Source organism: Bos javanicus, chromosome 1, assembly GCF_032452875.1.
Source record: "Bos javanicus breed banteng chromosome 1, ARS-OSU_banteng_1.0, whole genome shotgun sequence".
Taxonomy (NCBI): Eukaryota; Metazoa; Chordata; class Mammalia; order Artiodactyla; family Bovidae; genus Bos; species Bos javanicus.
In genome coordinates this window covers 155,308,622-155,330,273 of record NC_083868.1, presented here as the reverse complement: position 1 = coordinate 155,330,273, position 21,652 = coordinate 155,308,622, and the positions used below count along the sequence as shown (strand labels likewise).

Sequence of the window (21,652 nt, the reverse complement as noted above, 5' to 3'; positions counted from 1 at the left end):
TGATCAAATCTATCCTTCTGCCTCAAAGCAAGACCACCCCAGAGCAAAGTTGTGAGTCTCACCAAAGCAACTTTGTAGGCAATTTATGGTAATGCGGTAACTCTTCTGGCTCCTAAAGTGGTGTTTAGCAGATTATTGCTTCAAAGCCGGTGTCTGTGCTCGGTGGCCTCGGTCCTTAACTGCCTCCCCGAGTGCCCCTGCTCACTGGAGCCCCAGAGCTGGCGGGGGCACCTGTGAGTCCAGCCTCCTGCCATCTCTGATGCCGGTGGGCCCCGTGTCCTTCCCAGGGCTGCGGTCCAGCCGTTTCCCAGCATCCTTGTTTCTGAGCTCCCAAGGCTAGTGTCCAAGTAGGAGAGTCTAGCCACATCCTCCAGAGGTGAGTTATCTTGCTAACTGGCTGCAAGTTAGAAAGGGAGTCGGATGGCATCAGTGTTAAAGCAAGCTGATCTTTACTTTCTAAGCGCAGGGAATTAGATTGCATAATTAATTCTGCCCCTGTTTTGATACCAAATATTTGGGGGCAAGGTGAAATAAGGATTAGAAGTCTTGGCTGTTCGGGAGAATATGTCATCTAGGGCTCCCAAATTATTCATTTATCCTAAAGTGAGCTTCAGTTTCTGCTGTTCATAGTAGATGAGAGGAAAGGTCAAGATGGTCAGTTTGTAGAGAACGGAAATCTGGATTCTGTAAAGGTTGCTAAGAAAAGTGGTTTTCGATGAGTCATGTTGTCAGGAGAAACATGGTCCTGCATCTCCAGTAACTTTTCATTTACGTTTTCATCAGTTTCCCAGTAAAAAGCAGCTACATGGTTCATATGTGAATGTCCCAGGCTGGTTCCTGTAACTGCATAATAAAAGTCAAATTTTTACTTTAATGATTTAAAGTATTAAGGATTGCTTTTTAAATTTTAAAAAAGATTATGATATCAGTAAATTTTGAGGTTGATTTCCCTCCTAAATTTTTTGTCATTTTTCTGGTGATATCTGCTTATCATTTTTACCAAAGGGACTGATATTGATTCCTCGGTCAAGATTATATAGTTTGAATATATTTTGTGTGACTTGCAGTCATGTTCTATTAAATATTGTAAAATATTTTCTTATTGTCTTGTTCCACAAGTTAAAAGGAAATAGTTATACAGGGGTGCCAGGAAGCGATGAAATAATTACATGGAACAGCTTGGACATGCACTTGTTTAATGCCACCACCTTTATGATAATTAAGCAAGGCATTCTACCTGTTTCATGGATGGATAGAAGATTTAAATATGCAGCTCTGCAAATGGCTTTGTTATGGAAGATTTTTAAATGAAACATAAGTGGAAAAGGCATTAAAAAAGAGTCTAAAATTAAAAAGGCCATAGTATATAATAGCTATTAGTGGTGTGATTGTCTGTTAGGCGTCAGGTACCCAACAAAGACACAGCACTGTGCATTGCAGTTTTAATTGTGAATTTCCTTTGTTAGAATTGCAATGGAAGGTAATTGGGTAACAATTAGTTTAGGGTTTTCAAGTCTTTGAAACTATTCCGCTTTCCAGAAAACTTACTTTATGGCATTATAATTCCTGGTTGTCAGCTGGCAGTTGCTGTCATATTACAGATGCAATCACCTGTGACAATATGACTTCCTTACCTTAAGCAATCTGATCTCCAGCTAATAACTAATGTTGAATGACTGCCCTGTTGATCACCTTGATCATAAAAGGAGCAACAATGTCCAGTTTGGATGCTGAGCCTGAGAAGCTTCAAAACAATTTGGCCAATGGTAAATGACAGGCATGTTCAAAATGTTTTGTAGGTGAAAACAGCTACTATTGCCACTGAAAGGAATGGGAAACCAGAGAACAATACCATGAACATTAATGCTTCCATTTACGACGAGATTCAGCAGGAAATGAAGCGTGCTAAAGTTTCCCAAGCTCTGTTTGCGAAGGTGGCAGCTACCAAAAGCCAGGTAAGCGCCTCTGTTCGGCGTGCAGACCCTTGGCCTGCAGAGCCTGTGAGAGTGCATTCCGAGGACGCCTGTCGGCAGCTTGACCTTGTGTCCCTGAGAGGCCACGGTTTCCAGGCATGTTGACAGCTATGGGATGAGACAGGGTTCAGATTCAGGTAACAGATACTCGATTGTGTTTCCTCCAGCAGCCGTCGTCCAAATCACAGATTTCTCAGTCAATCCCTCAGTCAGTTAATAGTTGTTTCCAGAAGACTATTGTAGTGTGTAGGAGGTTTCTCCATCTGGCCTATTGTAGTGGAACAAATAACTTGAGTTATTATTATTTCATTAGAACTTGGGTGACCTTGATTTCCATCCTAAAATACTGTGAAAACTGTAGTTCGTTTCTGTTCCAACTCTGGCGTCTACCACCGTTAGGTGCACTTATTAAAGCAGACTCACACACACACGTATCTGTCTTTGCATATTAATAATTATTTATATGCATATATATGTGACACAAATTTAATTACAATTAGAAAAACTGTCTAAATCTTTTAGATGCTGTGTATGAGATATGGTACACAATTTTGATTATAGTCAGAAAAATTGTCTAAATCTTCTGAATTATAAATGAATAGAATTGAATTTGGAGAAGTTACAAATATTTACAAGATGACATAAAAAAGGATAGATAATGCAGTCTTTTATCAGTATGATTGTTCTACATTGGTAATTTAAGTTTATCAAATAGGGCCATCTACATGAACAAATGCACAGTTATCTACAAGCTCTTGTTCAAAGGCAGGAATACTTTGTAAAGGACTGGAAGAATACTGAAGTCTCTTCCTCTTTGCAGAAAGATTTCGCTCCCTGGGTTGGGAAGATCCCCTGGAGAAGGGAAAGGCTGCCCGCTCCAGTATTCGGGCTGGAGAACCCCATGGACCGTATAGACCATGGGGTCACCAAGAGTCGGACACGACTGAGCAACTTTCACTTCACTTGATAACACTATCCAAGTGAGACTGAGAGGCAGTCAAATTTTAGACAAATACATTTCATTATCATTAGTGAACTGTCCTTTTTGAAATAGCCTGGCTGCTGTCAACTTCTGACAAGATTATGCCATCCTGAGACTCATTTACAATGTGATGTATTTATAATGTAATACTTTCATTATTAGCTTTTTCTGGAATTTTACTCTAGCAACATTAATAGTGGTCCTTGATGGGCGTTTTGCTTGAGAAGAGGTTGTTCTTGTTTAAGTTATAGGCTGGCTGAAATACTTAAGGGGTATCTTGGAAATGTTATATAAAAATGGTTAAACTCAAGCTGTGGACTGTAAAAATTATAGCTTTATAGGCCACATGCCTGCCTACCCTTCAATCACTGTCAAAGTGATAATTTCTACAATAATATGTTTCTTTTATTGTGAGATTCTAAACATCAAGTGCTGTTTAAACATTAAACTGAATTGTTTATGTTAGCGCCGTACCCGGCGTGTCATACATCAGGCCACCGTAATCTCTCATGGAATGTAAAATTCTGTCATGAATCATGGCTTGTATATCGGAAATTACTGTAATTTTGATTGGAAATTACAGGGCTCTTGAAATGTTTCTAATTATGATAGAATGTTAGAGCCGCTTCAAACCTGTGTGCTTCTTCAGATGTCCTCATTTACATGCCAAGACTCGGCCCTAAGGAGAGGCGTCCTGTGCGCACGTCGCCCCTCCCCCGCCGCCGCACCTTGCTGCTGTTGAGTCTAATTAGGATGAGGCTCTCCTAGTGCAACGTGTTTTGTCCCACCTTTCTCTGTGATTGTACAGCTCTTCTGACCTTTCCAATTAAATTATCAAGACTAACAGACTGTCTTCCTATAAGGCCAAACACTTTCCCCAAATCTCCAAAACAGATAAACAGAGAAACTAAACATGCATTACTGATTGCAGTAAGGGGCAGCCTTCAAACCCACAAACAGAAATAGATATTAAAACTTTCTGGTAAGTTGGCATCTGTCATTTAATCCCTATCCCACACCCCCTGCCAGCCCATTTCCTGTCTTACGAAAGCGTATCTCCTTCTGAAGCAGTGTTTTGGCTACCTTCATGCTTTCTTTCTTTTAAACACTACGCCAATTCTGCCCACCTAAGCTGAGTTTCTGATTTTGAAGCCATTCAGACAGTGGTTCAGTTCAGTTCAGTGGCTCAGTCGTGTCCGACTCTTTGCGACCCCGTGGACTGCAGCACGCCAGGCCTCCCTGTCCATTACCAGCTCCCAGAGTCCACCCAAACCCATGTCCATTGAGTCGGTGATGCCATCCAACCATTTTATCCTCTGTTGTCCCCTTCTCCTCCTGCCCTCAATCTTTCCCAGCATCAGGGTCTTTTCAGATGAATCAGCCCTTCGCACCAGGTGGCCAGATATTGGAGTTCCAGCTTCAGCATCAGTCCTTCCAATGAATATTCAGGACTGATCTCCCTTAGGATGGACTGGTTGGATCTCCTTGCAGTCCAAGGGACAGTGGTAGCAATGGGTTGATAATGTCACATGAGTGATGTTCTGGGCAGGGTTCAGCATCCTTGTTTTGTGTCCCTGACCTACAAAGCTCCCCATGAGTCACTTTCAACCAGGTCAGTTGCAGCTTCTGTGTATCTGCCACGATGAAGTGTTCCCCGGAACCCCCAGAGCTGCTGGCTCATCTTCTGGTTGAAGAGAATCCCAGGGGCCAGCTGTAGACTGTTGGGATCCAACAGACGTTAGCTTTCACTCCCTCACATCGCAGTTCCCAACCACTGATTTACTGGAACTTCATTAAAAAGCATTTTTGTCGTTCTCTTCATTCTTCAGTTGAGATGTTAGCTACCCTCTTCATGAAAATCTAAAGGTTGATGATTGCCGAAAAATAAGACCATCCAAAAACGGTATACATGGCTGAGAGAGGAAGCCTGACTTAACAGGGGCAGGTGGTTGTTGACAGGCTATGTTCTCTTGCCATAGTTTTTGTGAAGGAAATATAAAAACTGGAATACAACCCAAAGCAAACAAAAACCTTCAGATGAGACTGACCTGTTGCGTGGTCAGAATTCTCAAATTGTGAGTTACTTATGCCTTGGAGGCACTTGCTGAGGCCCGTCAGCACGCAGGTCCCGCCAGACTCCGGGGAAGAGCTGGAGGCAGTGCTGTGTGGGCCCGTCCAGGCCCGTCCGCTTGTGTGTCTGGCCCTGATTCTCTCTGTCGGCGTAACGCTCATCACCTGTTCTGTGCTGGACCCCATCGTGCACTGTGTGTTCTGCATGTAGTTCTCAGGAACCCTGTGAGCTGTAACGTTGACGTCCTCTTTTTACACACGAGGGTCGCTTGACTACAAGTAAGAGAGCCACCCCCAAGTTCTCTGCATCCCTCTTTTCCTGTCTTCTCAGGGTTCCAGGTAGCAGCAGGAGCAAAGCTAGCTCCCCTCTTCCAGGAAAGAGGAATTCGGGACGCTGAGCTAATCAGTGGTCACAACGGTGGGGGCCTTCCTGTCTTCGTTGACGTATTCATGGATTATGGGTTCTCGCCATCGGAGGGTTCTCGAAACCCGAGCTTCTTCATGCCTGGTTGGGGCTGGGGTGTAGGGAGGGGTGCCTGGTGAGGACTCAGGGGGCCGTGGTCCCGGCCTGTCACTGGCGTTAGAGCACTGGAGGACGGGAGGGGTCTCCTGCTGTCCTGTACGTGAAAGAGCACTGAAGTTTACAACACTGTAACACAGATCATGGCTTGTAATGTGTTAAGCCAGAGACTCAGACCTTCACACAGAGGGACTTATTTTTACCCATTTATGTATCTCAGATACCTTTCATTTTACAAGGTAAAGCTTTAGGTGGGTTGCCTCAATGGCAGGCAGCAGAATTCTTTTAAAAGACAGCACAGCCCTAGAAAGCTGTGGAACCAGATACGGAGTAACTGTGGTCTGCGATGACTAACACACCAGAGCGTTTTCAGGAAAAGAAACCAACTCTGCAGATCCCACCATTGCACATGTATCACATTTTCTCCTCCATGAGTAATAGAAATGAGATTGTTTTTAACTCTAATAGAAATGTCTGGGTAAAATATGCGAGTGCAGACTGAAGGTAGGCTACTTTTTGTGCTTGGGTAGGAAAGCAGGCTAATGCAAACTTTAAAAAGATGATATGCTCTAAACATAATGCGAATAGCTACAAATGAATACACTTTATATTCTGGGTATTCATATAAGGAGCCGTTTTTTTTCCAAGTGAATCATCCTGGAATTTTATCAAACATTTAGTCTGATAACATTCAAATAATTACAGAAGCAGAATTCGCTAATTTTACTGTTAAAAAAAATAGTTGATTTGGGTAATAACCATTACAGTATCAAGGTTCAGTTACTGTTCAGTGGTTATAGTGTTTTCATATGGGAGATGGAAATGGAATTCTTTCCTTAATGGTGGCAGATGTTGGAATCTAATTTTATTCCACAGCAAACCCCCTGAGAGCTCTGAGACTTCAGGTGTGTGTCCAGCAAGGGGACATCAGCAGTGCTGCGGGCCTCGCCTTGTACATGGAGCTGTTACATTGATTTTCGAGTTTGCGGAGGTGGGGCTTGCAGATGCAGTGATGCTGTCGGAGTGAGGGCTGTCACTGTGCAGCCGCATCCCCGCTTGCATTTAGAAAGTGATTTCTCTCTGGTGCTTTATTGAACAGGGTAGTTCTTTTAGGTACAGCAGTCAGATGATGGAAATTCTGTTTGACTGAACATGCTTTCAGTAGAATCGTTTGCAGTCTCTACCCACCGGTCCTGGCAAGTTACTGGACACTTTGGCTGCAACCCTTTGGTGAATGGATGTGGTTTTTCGCACTAAAAAAAGAATTTCTGCCTCTGTGAAAATAGCATGCCAGTTAAAGCAACCAAATAATTCAAAGCCTCTTGCACTCTTTCACCTACTTTTCAGACACATTTGTCATTGTCAGATCTGTAGGATGGGAGAGAGAAGGGAGAGTGAAGGAGAAGGAACACCTTCGTGCTCATTGGGCTTGTAGGTAAAAAAAAGTATCTTTGGATTTGCAAGTTCTTAGATGGTGACTGGAATGCCTTAAACACGAATAAGAGATACCACCCGTCATCGGCGATGGAAATAGGGCTGCTGTTTGTTGCTCAGTCGCTAAGTCGTGACCGACTCTTTCCAACTCCATGGACAGTAGCCCGCCAGACTCCTCTGTGCATAGGGCTAAGAATGCTGGGTATAGGAATCTACAGTGCTAAAATCCAGGAGAAAAATCACATAACTGTGTGCATTCTGTATACCAGATGCATTCTGTATTCCAGCCTGTCAGCAAAGGCATCTTTTATTTTGTCAGAATCAAATTGCTGTCGTGGAAACCTCACTTGGAAGCTCCGTGCTGACTCATTGTTTTGGAATGTTCTCGTAAAACAGACTTCACTGCAGCACGATTTCACCTGTGCAGCCTCCTGTCTCAGACCCGCAGGAGGCCCCTGCCAGTTTCCGTGATTTCCGGAGCCGCGTGCTTCCCCGGCAGCCTGTGGGAAGGCCTTTCCCCGCGTCCCCAGAGCCCCTTGCCTTGGGCTGACTGCCTGCAGCCAGGATCCAGGGAGGGAACCGCCCTTCTCCACCTAGCTCCTTGTTTTATCTTCATTTATCTTTATTGGTGGGGAGGAGACCCTCCGGAGATACAGGTTTCCCTGGACTGGCTTCCAGGGAGGAGGAGGCGGCCTGAGGAAAGCTTGCGGGAGGGGAGCAGTAAGGCGGCCTAACGCGTGCTGGCCCACAGGTTGGCCGCCTTGGGGAGGCTCCGGGCTGCCCTGTGACGAGGCCGTGCAGCCCTGCCCATCTCCTGGCGCGGTGTCCTGCACTATGTGATCTCGAAGCGTCCCTTCTGTCTAAATACCAGGGTCCCTATTGGATTGACTTTTTTTTTAACTTGAATTATGCTTTTATTTTTTTAATTAATTTTTTATTGGAGTATAGTTGCTTTATAATGTTGTGTTCCTTTCTACTGTATAACAAAATGAATCAACCTATATAACCCCACCCTTTAGGGCTTCCTTCCCATTTAGATGACCACAGAGCTTTAAGTAGGGCTCCTTGTGCTCTACAGGGTGTTCTCGTTAGTTACCGATTGTACACATGGTATCAGTGGTATATTTGTGACAATCCCCCTCCCCAACCAGGGATGGAACCCACACCCGCTGCATTGGAAGCATGGAGTCTTGACCACTGGACCACTTGGGAAGTGGACTTAGCTTTCGAAAGTGTAGACCTATCTTTATATTTCTAGGGGTCCCCAACCTCTGGGGTCTAAGGCCTGATCATAGGAGGTGAAGTTGACGTAATAATAATAGGAATACAGTGCACAATAAATGAAATGAAATGCACTTGAATCATCCTGAAGCCAGCCCCTCCCCCCAGTCCTTGGAAGAAGCATCTTCCACAAAACCCGTCCATGGTCACAAAAAGGCTGGGGACTGCTGTGGTCTACTTGATTGCTAAACAGGACTTCTGCAATTAAGGCTTTAAATACATAAACATTGACATAATATAGCAATTTAAAGGTACATGATGGTATGTTTTACAGTGTTTTAAGAACTATATTTGTTAATCTGAATATGAGCTCTTTTCACATTTCTATGTTATAAAAACAAGCATGTATTTTAATTTGGGGTTTGATCACAGAGGTAGGTTCAGAATTATTCAATAGAAACTTATCTGCTGATTATATTTTTGGCTAAAATATCACCTAAAGGGGTGTTTTCCCCCTACATACTTGATATTGTTTATTTCAGAAAGTCAAACCAAAGCTTTTTGGTTATCTTATTGCCACCTGAAAATCCTTTAAAAATTTCTTCTAAAATTTAAGATTAAGTAATTGGAGTCATGTAAATATGCGTTCCTCATTATCCCATTTAGTAAGTTCATTGTAACAAGTATAATAATAACTAATTAAGCCCAGTTCTCCAGCTTTCAAAAAATGGCATAAAAAATTTTTACTCGGGATTTGGAGAGAAGCAGTTTGTGGCTATTGAGCCAGCTCTCTAAATAGGGTGAGCACGTGGGGAAGTTTGGGGAAGGTGACCCAGAGCAGGTCCTTCAAGGCAGGCCAGCGTGTGATGCGTTCTAGGGTATGAGCGTGCATTTGTAGAATCTACTGTATTCTAAAGCCACCTTTTGTTCCAAAATGTAATATAAGTTGAAAAGTGTAGACTCAGGATATCTTATGAAAGTTCCTCTTTTTGGAAGCCTTCTGTTGGTTTGACCAGAAAGTTCGTTCAGATTTTTTCCACCCAAATGGAACTGTCTGGCCGACCCAATATAATTAGCTTGACAGTTGAAGAGTTAAAGGACAGCCTCCAATATCTCCAAAATGGGAGTAGAGAATAGACCAGACCAGTGGGATTTTAACTCTCAGCAGGAATGAATTTCAAAATGGAATGCTATTCAGCTAAACTTCGAGTGTAATTATAACACTGATATAGTTCTTTAACAGACTGCCAAGTGAAAAGACAAAGTGTTTTCTCAAAAGTCTCACCAGTTGTCTTTTATGGCTTGGGTAGTAAAGGTAGGTTTTATTTTAGCTTTATCTTCTTTTTCCCTCATATGAGAAATGAAAATAAAGGCCCTGTGAAATGAATGAGCTATGAAAATGCATTTATGCAAAATGACAATAGAAAAATAGCTCTGGAAGAAACTGCACTGTTAAAATTTCACATCAATGAAAGGTCCTAAAAGAGAGATGGAAGAACTTACGTTGGGAATATGAATCTGACGTAGGATTTTTCGGCCCTGCTAAAAGAAGACCTTTGGTACCTTAAAAAGTAACCTTTGAGATTATTCATTCCTGTAACTGTAGTTGTTACGCTTCTATACATGCTGTTCTTTTGCCTGATAAAATGACAGCTAAATCATAGACCACCCATTTAAATATCTAAGTAAATATCTATATCTGCACGTACAAAATACATGTATTTAAAGTAGACTTTAGAGATTAATAGGAATATAGCCATTCTATAATTTGTCATTAAATATCTTGTAAAAAGAAAAGCTCCAATCTGCTGGCGGTGTCACCATATGATCGCTAAAGAGATGAAGTTGTCCTTTTTCTGAGACTTCATCTATTTCGGTTGTCTGGTCATAGAGAATGGATTCTCTCCTGAGTTCTTGATTCAGCCATTCCAGTGGCCTTTTGTGGTTTTCTTTTCTTTAAGCAATCCCGTTTTCAGCCCGTAGGCTTCAGGAATGGGGCTGAAACGCAGTCTCGTAGCCCGCCCGCCTGCTCGGCCGCCTCGGCGCCTCTGCTCCTGTAAATCAGATCATAGGCAGCATGCTGTCGTATAATAAGGTGTCTGATCCTTATTACCAGTTTGTTGATGCACAGACTCCTTCAAATTGACCATTGCAACACATGGTTTCCCCTGAAACTAGCTGTGATAATTAGCGTGGTTCTAATGAGACAGAATGTCAGTGATCTTCTGCTGAACTGTCGAGTCCCGACGCTGCGGATGGGAACTGTCAGAGCCTGCCATCTGTGACAGCGCTTGGCACGTCCCGGCGGCTGCCGAGAGCATGCTCAGTAGGCTAGTTTCAGACAAATGGCCCTTTACTTGACGAGGGCCCTGCGTTCTGTTCAGCTCAAGAACGCTGGCCCCAACTTTGGCCCACGCCAAAACCCATTTTGTGATGCGAAGGCAGAGAAATATGCAAACCTCTGTTGTAGGTTGCAGAAGAGAGGACTCTTTTATTTAGCAGGTGAATTTTCAGTGGCATTCCTTACTTTCAGCTTTTTCCCCCATCCTCTCTCTCCTTTTTTTTTTTTTCCTTTTTTTACCCCCAGTGGTCCCATCCAGTCAGTTAATGGCAAGGCAGTCATCAAAGAGCCTCTTCCCCAGTTTTCATCCTGCCTTGTTTAAAAGAGATTTGTTGAGGAGTTGGGCTGGCTCATCACGATGGAGCAGTCAGATGTAGCAGAGAGGGGAAATGAAAGAAATAGTTGAGAATGTGTCTAGGAATACACAAGTCGGATAGCAGAATGAAAACGGACAGGACCGTGAGGTCTGAAAGCTCCAGAGAGGAGTGGAGAGTTGTGTGTGTGTGTGTGTGTGTGTGTGTGTGTGTGTTTCCTGGAGTACAAGTCCAGCGCTGCTTATCATTCCAAAATATGCTTTGTTGCTTTTTATTTCCTCCTCTCTGGCAGACCACACAGGGCTTGTTCTGAAGAACATTTTCACTAATCTGATCAGGCAGCCAAATACGCCGGGAAAACTGCTTTAATGATCCCACTAATTACCTCAAGTCAATATGAACTGTATTATTAGACTGAGGGAAAATATTCCATTAGGTCTCCCCCTTGGGAGTTCCTCCGCTTTGTGATGTCACCGGAGCCTTCACCCTCTCGCTTGTAATTAATTTTATTTACACACGCAGGCACGCACAAGGTCACACCTGCACAACCGGCGCTGGCCAGGGAGCGTGTGGCACTCGGGCTTAATCAGATCTGTCATAATTACCATTCTGCACGTTTCTGACACACGCTGTGAAATATTTCAATTTAACTGCCGCTACCAGCACAACCAGATGTAGTACGAGCGTGGCTGCGTTGGAAATATTATTCCTCAGGATAAACTCTCTCCTCCTCCTCCTCTCCTCCCCCTTTGCAGCTAATGTAGCACAGAAGCTGATGGGTCCTGTAAATCTTGAATGCAGCGCTAGATTGATAACAGGCGATTAGACAGTTTAACCACAAACAGCTTGTTCATTTTTCACAAATGAAAACCACATGTGGTGTAACTAAAATTTCAGGCCCCCCCTTTTTTTTTAAGAGTTGGGGTCTGCATGTGCATATGTTGGAGATGCTCTTAAAAAGAAAATGTGGTGGACAGAAGTTGTCTAGAAAAATAGAGAAGTTGCCTGTTTTTTTTTTTTTCAGGTAGTTTTATCCAAACTATCATCAACTTCCTTTTTTTTTTTTTTTCACTTTTGCCAAAACTCAGATGGAAAAAGATGGTACTCTCCATTTCCTTTTTTTCTTTTTTTGCACAGTTTTTCTTTTTTCTTTCTTTTATTTATTTATTGGATGGAAATGATAATATCCCTTTAGTCTCTGCCTTTTTGTCAGTGTCAAACCTTTTTTTTTTTTTTTAACATAAGTTCTGAAAGAACTTCTACAGTGGGTATATTCAGTTTTTTAAAGGAGAGTTTCCCTTATTTTTGTCAATGAAAAGTTGTTAGTTTAGGCATGGCAATCATATTCCTCACAATCCCAAAACAAAAAGGGACCCATCAAAAATTTATTTCCCAGAGAGGTGTGTTGATTTGCAGAATCAGTGTGAAGGGCAGAACTGAAAACCAGTGAATTCTGTTTCTTTAGAAATAGTGGAGACAGCCTGGCAGAGAGTGCAGGTGCCGGGTAACCGTTAAGGCCAGAGTTATCACCAGTCTCAGAAGAATCCAGCCATAAGAAAATTAAAGTATTGGAGCCATAGAAGGCAAAAGCTGGTGGAAAACTGAAATTAAGAGAGGAGGAAGGAATAGGCTCTGTGGTGATGTAGAACTGTGCCTCTAGAGAAGGCTTGCAACAATCCACTTTAGAGACCATTTAAAATGTAGATTGAGCTAGTTAAATATCTTTTAATGCCAAATAAAATACACTCTTCCTTTTTATCTTTATTTTTGTTTTACTACTGAAGTTATGAGCCTCATTTCGAAATTTCCTCCCTGATAAGAGGTGCCATTTCCCACGGAATAGTGGATTTTTCTCCTTTCTCTCCTTTCTTTAGCCACTTACCTCTCTTCCTATTTCCTTAAGTTTTCCTTCTCAGTGTTTCACCGTTTGCTCTGTGTTTGCTTCAGAATATCTTCCAACTTTGCAACTAGCATTTTTCTGCCTACTCGTTCTTTTTCTTTTGGCCTGAATATCACTTTAGAGGAAAAGAAAGTATTTGTCTTAGAATCCCCCTTCCATCTGAACTGCTGAGCAGTTCACATGGTTGATGTCTTCAGTCTTAATTGGCCTGCGTAGTCATTTTGCAATACTGTTATCGTGGAAAGTTAAAGTCTCACACTACCTGTCACTGTACTGACTTCTGTTGAATGCAGATACAACCTCAGAATCCTCCTTAACACAGAAGTGAAAGTACCAGTTGCTAATCAGTGAGGTCCACCCACCATGGCTGGTGTCACGTGTATTCTAGGATACCCAGAAACAGATTTGCTGTATCTGTAATGTAGTTGTATGGGGATGAGTCGAAGAAATAAGAAACGTGGGGGTAAGAAATTACAGCTTGTGACTCCTGTCCTGCCTCTGCTTTAATGACCCTGAAGAATTTTGCACAGCGACTTCAAAATAGGTGAGCCAGCATGCAAGTGAAATCACATTTTGCAGTCATTGAACTTGGCACTTAATGGAAACTTGCCTTTTTTCATTGCAAGTGAAAGTTTCCATTTGTAACCTAAGAAGTCATCCCCAGCTTTCCACGTTTGCAAACTTTAGTTTTCATAGGTTAGGATTTCTTTTTGTCTTAAGTATACCTGTGGATACAAAAGAGAAGAGGAAGAACCAAAAAAAAAAAAAAAAGAATAGCTGTTCAGGGATGCTAGAGTATATGTGAAGTTTGAGTTTTGAGTAGGAGACAAGAACATGTCTTTCCATTAAATTTAACAAGACTCCAAGAATCCCCATTATTCAAGGAAAATATTGAAATTTTTTTTATGGACCCTACTGGATCCCTGTCTAATGCAAAGACAGTTTTCATGTATCTGTTAACAAGTCCTGGCTGAAGATTAGTAGAAAAGGAGTCTATAAACTTGATCCTACCTGTCAGCTCAGTCCACCTTCACCCACTCTGCGGTCATGCAGATCTTCAGGAAGATGTTCAGGAAGCAGAATTTGTTCTTTGAATATTTACTCTATTTTCAATGTCAGCATCTTCCACCAGCATCGTTGAAGTCGTCAATATCATCTATCGTGTAGCCCGTGTTTTTACTCCAAGCTGAAGGAAAGAGGAGAGAGTGGTTCCTGATTATCTATGTCAGAAACGTACTGATCTGCAAAGTCACTTGTGGTTTCTATAACAACTTGTACGTAAACATCGTCTTTCAGAGAAGGCCTTGGGGATTGCAAAGAGTAGGGGGTCCCAGGTCCCCGTCCGTCATGTTGGGGAGACCCAGGCAAGTTGCTTGGCCTGCCAGGCCTCTGACTTTCCCCTTCAGGAGAGTGAACTAGCTTGGGTCAGACTGTCGCGTCCTGGGCAGGTCCGCATTCCGTGAGTTTGTTGCTGAAGCAGGCGCACGAGTGTGAAAAAGGATGCTGTTTTGATTGAGGGTACCGCTGGCAGGTATGTTGTATGGGGATGAGTCCCAGGGGAGGCAAGGTTTTGAATAATGGAAGGGCTTAGCTGACGGGGACACTGCTGTTTTGGGGGCGTTTTAGCCTAAAAGAATTATTTATGAGGGATATGTAGTGAGAACGGGCTGTTTGAAATCCAGGCTGTGAACTCCGTGATACGTAGTGCGCACTGGGCTCCGGATTGATGTGCTCTCGTCTGAGACTTGTTGCTGGAAAGCTGGAACAGCCGCCTCCTTTGTCAGGGACCATGCAGAGTCGGGCCGACATGCAGAGGAGGCGAGCTCCGTTCAGTCAGGGCAGGCCTTGGGTTGCTATGTGGTGGGGTGGTGGTTGCCAACGCCCTGTGATTAGAGATTGCTAAAGAGCTTCCTCCTTTAACATGTCTTTTTTGGGGTTTTTAACTGATGCCTGAAAGTCCACCTTTAACTTCTCATTTTAGGGGATTGATTCAAAACAAAAGTTCTTCAGGGCAGGATAGCACATCGAAGAGGAAAAAATAGACTCAGTCCACGAGCAGTCACAGGTTTGGAAGAGGTCGGTGGAAAGGAGAGTTAACTGGGTGAAGGAGGCAGGGAATGAGAGCTGCTGTGCAGGACTTATCTTGACACTCTCAGTCGCAAGCTTGTCACCTGGTACCTGGAGCGTCTGATAGCTGCTGGGGAGTGCCTAGCCCCAGATGTCTTCTTTAAATGTTCCCCTGTATGTTCCTTATACCAACACTAGGCTGCTTGTCAGGGCGTTACTTGACTGGTTCATTGATGGAGTATTTGGTGGTTAAAATGAAATGCAGATTAGGTAAAAAATAAATTACTTTCAGTGGGGTCAAGGAAGTGAAGGCTGTAAATAAAATATACGTTCACAAACAGACAAATGCTATTAGGAAAATCCAGCTTGGTCCATGCCAAGCTGTTACTGTCTAAATTGCCTTCTTTTTTCCTGACTTGCAATTAATTTTTGCTTGTGTGTTTGGAGATTGGGGGAAGGGTAATAGCCTAATGGGTAATGATTTTATTTTAGTATTTTGATTAAAGAGCCTAAATAACTTGGACCCTGGGTAACCATAAGAACTAACGCCTTATCCATCAAGCTTAATTTCCAGGCAGAGACTTGCGTCTATATTTTTGGATAAATTCAGCACTGAGGTGTATATAGAATGTACAGGGATGAGGCGGTCACGGGCTCCGTTTCCACCCTCCCTTTACCGTCTTTCCTGTTCACTTTCTTCTCTTTCTTCAATCCTTTGCTAGCTTCCTTCTGCCTGCTCTCAAATCTGCAAGGCTCTCTTTATGGCCATTTGCTCTTTGAAGAGGTGAGGAGAAGAAAGGCCAGTCACTGGTCTGCAGGCCTCCCTCCCTCCACCCCCGAAGGCCGCCCCTGCCTTAATTCCGTTCCTTTCCCTTCTTGCGTCTGCCCCACTACTTCTTCGTCTTTAGGAAACCCAGGTGTCTTTGGACAAACACTGTTAGTGTTCCTCTCCAGGCAGATAGGCGTTTCTTAAAGGCAACTCTGCTCACTGTGCTTACCTTTATAGTTTGGGGATGGTGTGACCTGAGCTAAGTCAGCTTCCTGATTCAGAGGTTGTAAACCCATTTACTGAGTTCATAGCAGGACCAGGTGAAAACACAGAGGGGTGCACGCGTGTGCTGGTGTTAACTGTCAGTTAGGAAAGTTCAGGCTCTTAAACTATCACTTGATGAGGGCATTCTCCTCCAGACCTGAAATAGATGGATCTGATAAAAGTCTTCCCTCCAGTGACTTGGGGATTGAGTGGGGGTGGGGTCCCACACACACATGCATGCACGCGCGCGCACCCCACACACTCACACACCCAGGGCACTGCTGAAACACCCCTGGTGGAATCCCGGGGCTCCTTGGAACACGATATGGGAACCATTGACTAGTGATTAACTGTTCCCTTCCACCCGTCTCTAAGAGGTGTGGTGCCTGAGCGGCAAAAACAAAAAAGCAACATGATAAGGAGATCTGTTCCAAGAATTCCTAAATGCCACCGTTTTCTAATCTACTAGGAGCTTGTATGAGATAGTTCTGGAATAATGTTTGAAACATATATATTTAGGTGCGTATCTACATATGTATACGGACACACAGATATTGGTGGGGGGCACCCTCTTCAGGAATTCTTAACCTGTGTCTCATCTTCCCCCAAGGGTCCACGCATGAACTTAGAGTAAAAAAAGCTTTATTTCACTGATGTCTTATTGAGGTTTGGCACTTAATTATCAGTATAGGCAACGGGTGACAGTATTGTTAGGAACACCTAAGGATTTGTCACCAATAAAAATCATAAATATTTTCATGTCACATTTTTATTGTAGATAATCTCAAAATACTGTTTTTGCTCATCACTCTAAAATTATGGTAGGTCTTAGATCTTGTTATTTATATGTTAATGAATCACACAGTGTTATATTACTATAACATACAATTTTGATGACTGTATTTCAGTGCAATTTTTTTTTTTTTTTTGGTAATTTTACGTATTTTATTTCTGGCCCATAAAAACATTGTCCTGAAAACAATGGACTTTACCAGACTACCAGAAGGGCCATCACACAAAAGAGGGGAGGCCAATGTTTAGATCAGTTGTGTGTTAGAAGAAAAAAAAAAAAGTCTAATTTTTTAAAACATCAGCTGAAGAGTTCTTAAATTTACCTGGGAAAGATTTATTTATTACTTTTGCAGATGCTTATTTTTCAAGTACCCTGCACTCCAGAGTACATAAGCACGGGTGACGATGACTGCAGTGACATTTCAAACAACAACACAACCCTCCACACAGCCTGTTCTCCAGAATTCTGATGCCCAGCATTTGGGACAGTGCCTTTGCCCTCAGGCTGGAAACTTTTTGCCAGGTAAACTATACCTTGGCTGTCAGCTTAAGTCTGAACTTTAAGCTGATCTTCCTCACTGGCCAGCAAGTGCTGGGAGCATTGGTCCCTCTTCTGTCTGTCCCACGTCTCAGCCTCACGGTAGAGGGCACATAGAGGGCACTCTGTGGTTATCTGTGGAAGGGCAGAATGATTCAGGAGTAGATTCATCCAGCCGCAGTTTTGCCCGCACAAAAGCTGGCGTACTCCTAAGGCGGTCCCGGTGGGAGGAAGGCGGGGAGACCTTTTGCCCAGGAGGCCAGGGTGGGGCCCGGCTCTGCCTGCCCCTCTGGACGTGCCCTCCCGGGCACGGTGCAGGGTCGGCGGTGGGGAGGGGCCTCCGCGTCCGCTTTCACTGGTACATTCTGACCTGGCCGTTATCACTGCGACTCCGTGGTGCTTCTAGAAATAGTCACCCTTTCTTTCTTTTAAGCCTTTTTTTTTTAATCCCCCAATTCGAGTTCCTCATTTAAGCTGACTTCTGATGAGTCGCTTTGCATAATGGATAAAGCAGTGTGGTTTTTGGCCGCAAAATGGGTGTTACTTTATCAGCAAAATCATAAGCAGCTTGGGAGCTTGTAATGACCCTGCCCGCTTGATGGTTCCTCTAAGATATGAGCCCCATAACTTTTACAATCCCGAATTGCCTTCCCCTGGTTTTAAACATTCTTTTGTTATCTCTCGTAGAATATCATAGAGGGAAGATTTAAATTTTTAATTCGCAGCCCCTCAATATGAATAATGAGAGGTATAGCCCATTTGAGGAGATATCTGCAGTGTTGAAAAGTTTTATATAAATCAATGAAAAATGGAATGGCAGAAATATTTGTTTAAATTAACCTGATGATAGATTATTTTTGTAAGCTGACAACTAGTGTATTGAGTTAACCATCATCTAAAAATTACTCATGTTACAGGTTCATATTTTTATAGGTTTTTTTTTTTTTGCATATGGCATATACAGATATTCCACAACATTTTTTCATGATCATTGTAATTTTGAAGAAAAAAATAAATATTGAAAGTTTTTAATAGTGCCTTAATGCAACATAAGAGATTTGCTTCATAATATTATGGTATAAGAGCACACATTTATTGGGGTTGAGGGATTTGGAAAAAGATAAGTTTCCCAGGAAACTTGTGCTGTAAATAGTCAAATGTATATGCCTTTGATAGAAGCCTTCTTTTTTTAATGCATCGTTTTATCTTTATTTATTTATTTTTGGCCATGCCATGCGGTATGTTGGATGTTAGTCCCCGACCAGGGATTAAGCCCGTGTCCCCTGCATGGGACACGTGGAGCCGTAACCACTGGGCCACCAGAGGAGCCCCAGAAGCCTGTTACGGGGCCGCTCTGCCTCCTAACCCTACTAGGCTGAGCTCACTTCCGATGTTGCTTCTTCGAAAGGCAGCATTATTATGAGTGTGAGTTGCTGGACTCTGCTATCGTGCACGGTGCCCTCAGGAACTGTAGTGGTGTATACAGTTTTTTGCCACAAACTAAATGGCTCGGACTGTGTTATTTTTCTATTTACCTCTGATTCCCCCAACTCTCTGCCACTTCAGTGTTGCAGGGAATCTTCTGCTGTATTTTTACACTCACTCACTCAAGTGTGAGCCTCTTGGGTGAAGGCAGGTGAAAAGCATGCCCTTCATGGGGCTGTCCATGTTGACGTGTGTTTATGACAGATGTAACTCAGCAGAGATGGGGGTGGGTTGGAGTAAAGAAGTCCACCAGCCTCAGTTTGTGGGAGAAACGCTGAGGGTCGGGGCCAGAGAGCAGGAATGGAAAAGAAGACGCAAATTCAAAAGACATTGAGGAGTAGAATTGATGGGAATTTATGATTGTTTATGGAGAAAACAAACAAGAAAAGTCAGATTTTTTTAATTGAAGCTGTTTACCATGGTTTTTTAAAATTGAAAAATAGTACTAGCCAGTATAGAAAAACACATTTTAAAGAAATCATAAAGGAGGAAAGACCATTAAAAAATACCCAAATCCCAATTAACTAGAAATAGCCTGATTTGTGTTCTTTGTATGCACATATGTGTATGTTTATGCATATACATGCATACACATGTGTGCACATACATGCCTTTCATTCATTCATGCTCTAAACTCACCTTTTAATTAATTCCCTATTGAGGTATATTTAAGTTGCATTCAACTTCTGCTGTTACAAACAATGCTAATGTGAACATTATTATAGTTCAATATTTGTATACATCTTTATTATTTCCTTAGGGTTAATTCTCAGAAGTAGAAATTATTGGATCAAAAAAAGCATTTGTGTTTTAAAGGTAATTGCTACTCATTCTACACTCATCATTTCCCGTTGTGCTTTGGAAAGATTATACCAATTTATGCTTCAAATAGCAACCTTTCACCCGGGTGACTGGGTGAGTGGAGATGCCATTAACAGTTAAACTCTACAGAAGGAGCTGTGTTTGTGGGGGAAAGATACTGGGTTCAGGTTGGGATGTGGTAACTGAATTATTTTCATTAACTCCCCAGATAGCCACATTCCTTTGGATTATATTTGTGATGATGACAAGGATAAAAATAATCATTCATCATACTGTTACTGTGCACCAAGCCCCTAGTGTGAATTTTCTCAACAATTCTTAAAACCCTAGGAGCGGTGGTAACATTACCCCCATTTTACAGAGGAGTAAATTCAGGTCTAGCGAACTCAAGGCACTTGACCAATCACTATTAGAATAAGTGTTAAAATAAAGACATAGGATTTCTTAACAAATTGACCTTAGGGGTACATTACATAGAGGAGATGAAGTCACAGTGATTAAGTGGCATCCTGAAGCAAGTGTGGCAGAGAACGATGGTGAAAGAATGGGAAGCTTGGTGAATTCCACAGCGACTATCCACCTATTTTCCCAAGCTTATTGCTAATTCTTTTTTTTTTCTTTATTCTTCCAACTGAATATTGCCCATTCTTCAAAGCCAAGCCGCCATGACTCTTCATCAGTGAAGACGTCCTTGAGCATTCCAGCCCATCTCTCCCCTTGGTTCCCACGTGATGTCTGCCCGTCATTGACCTTCACTATATACTGCTTTGCTCTAATAGCTATGTTTGAATTCCGCCTTTTCCCTACTATCCTGTGAGCCACGTAAGGCAGATGCTTTTGGTGAAGTCATCAGACCCTCTGTGGTTATCATAGGCCAGGCACTGGGCTGAACAGAACCCTGTTCCATTTGTAGCAGCCGCGGTCTTGTGAGATGAATGCCATTATTATCTGCACTTTGTTGAGGAGAATCGGGGACTCGGGGGATTTGCTCAAGTTCTCATACATAAGTGCCTGCCCTGGATTTAATTCTTAACTGGTATGCTGAAGTGATGGAGCGTAACTGGAAGGAGAGTTAGTATTTACATGGGAAGAAAAAACAAAGGAGAGGGCTCCTCTATTTGAGAAAACAGTGTGGGGAATGGGCGTAGAATGTGGGGAAATGACAGCTGATAAACGCTCCGATGAATTAGGACCCGAGTGTGATTGGGTTTGCAGGCAGCTCAGTGGCCGAGAATCCGCCACCTAATGCCGGAGACGCGGGTTGGATCCCCGGGTCAGAAAGACACCCCGCAGCAGGAAATGGCAACCCGCCCCAGTGTTCTCGCCTGGAGAATCCCGTGGACAGAGGAGCCTGGAGGGCTACAGTCCATGGGGTCGCACAGAGTCGGGCACGACTGAGTGAGCCCGAGCATGACTGAAGGACCCTCCCGTGAAGCTCTAGGGAGGGTAACCTTTTTCTCCCTCTTGGGAAGCTTTCAAGGTCATTTTGAGCAATAGGATAATGTTGGGTGGTTTGAAAGCAAAGACCAGAGCAGTGATTTCATCCTGGTCTCCCTTTTCCAAGGGCATCTCAAAGTGGACTAAGGGGATTCAAGAAAGCTTAGTTACACCTGTGTATTTACCTATCAGGAAGTTCCACAGGCCAAGCCAGACATTGTATTTGCTTTTTGTAGGAGTTACAGCTGTCTGTCGTAACGCTCCTTCTCTCCTTTCCTAAAGCTCTAGTCGTCACGGGTATACGCTTTCCCCTAAGAGAGGACAGGGGATGATTACTTAAAGGCTGTTTTGTTCTGAATTTAAGATAACCATCCTTGGGATGTACTTAAAATGATTCTTTGGTGCGTAAGAGCATCATTCAAGGAAAAGTTGCCGACAGGTCAGTGGTGGGCAGAATGGAAAGGAACAGTCTTTACAGTAGAAACAGAGACCAAGATGAAACCAGTGTTACAGCGGGAACCTTGGGGAGCCTTGGAGATACCGCGTTTCCTGTCTTTTAATGGCACTTGATATCAAGAAGGAGGAGAGAATAAAGACTTAAGTTTAAGTGTTTTTTTTTTTTAAACAGATGTGGTATTTTATTTTTTATTTTTTTGGATTATTATTGAAGTTTTAGTTAATTCACAACTTTGAATTAGTTTCAAGTATAAAACAAAGTGATTC

General features: G+C 42.9%; 1 protein-coding gene across 5 annotated transcripts in view; it reads left to right on the top strand.

Annotated features, from left to right (window-relative positions):
• Nucleotides 1-21,652, top strand: part of SATB1 (SATB homeobox 1) — a 100,117-nt gene that overhangs the window by 64,451 nt on the left and 14,014 nt on the right. For all 5 annotated transcript variants that reach the window (XM_061425330.1, XM_061425336.1, XM_061425345.1 and 2 more), the window contains exon 9: nucleotides 1,800-1,955. In XM_061425330.1, the coding sequence (XP_061281314.1) occupies nucleotides 1,800-1,955 (156 nt within the window). The remainder of the gene's footprint in view (nucleotides 1-1,799; nucleotides 1,956-21,652) is intronic.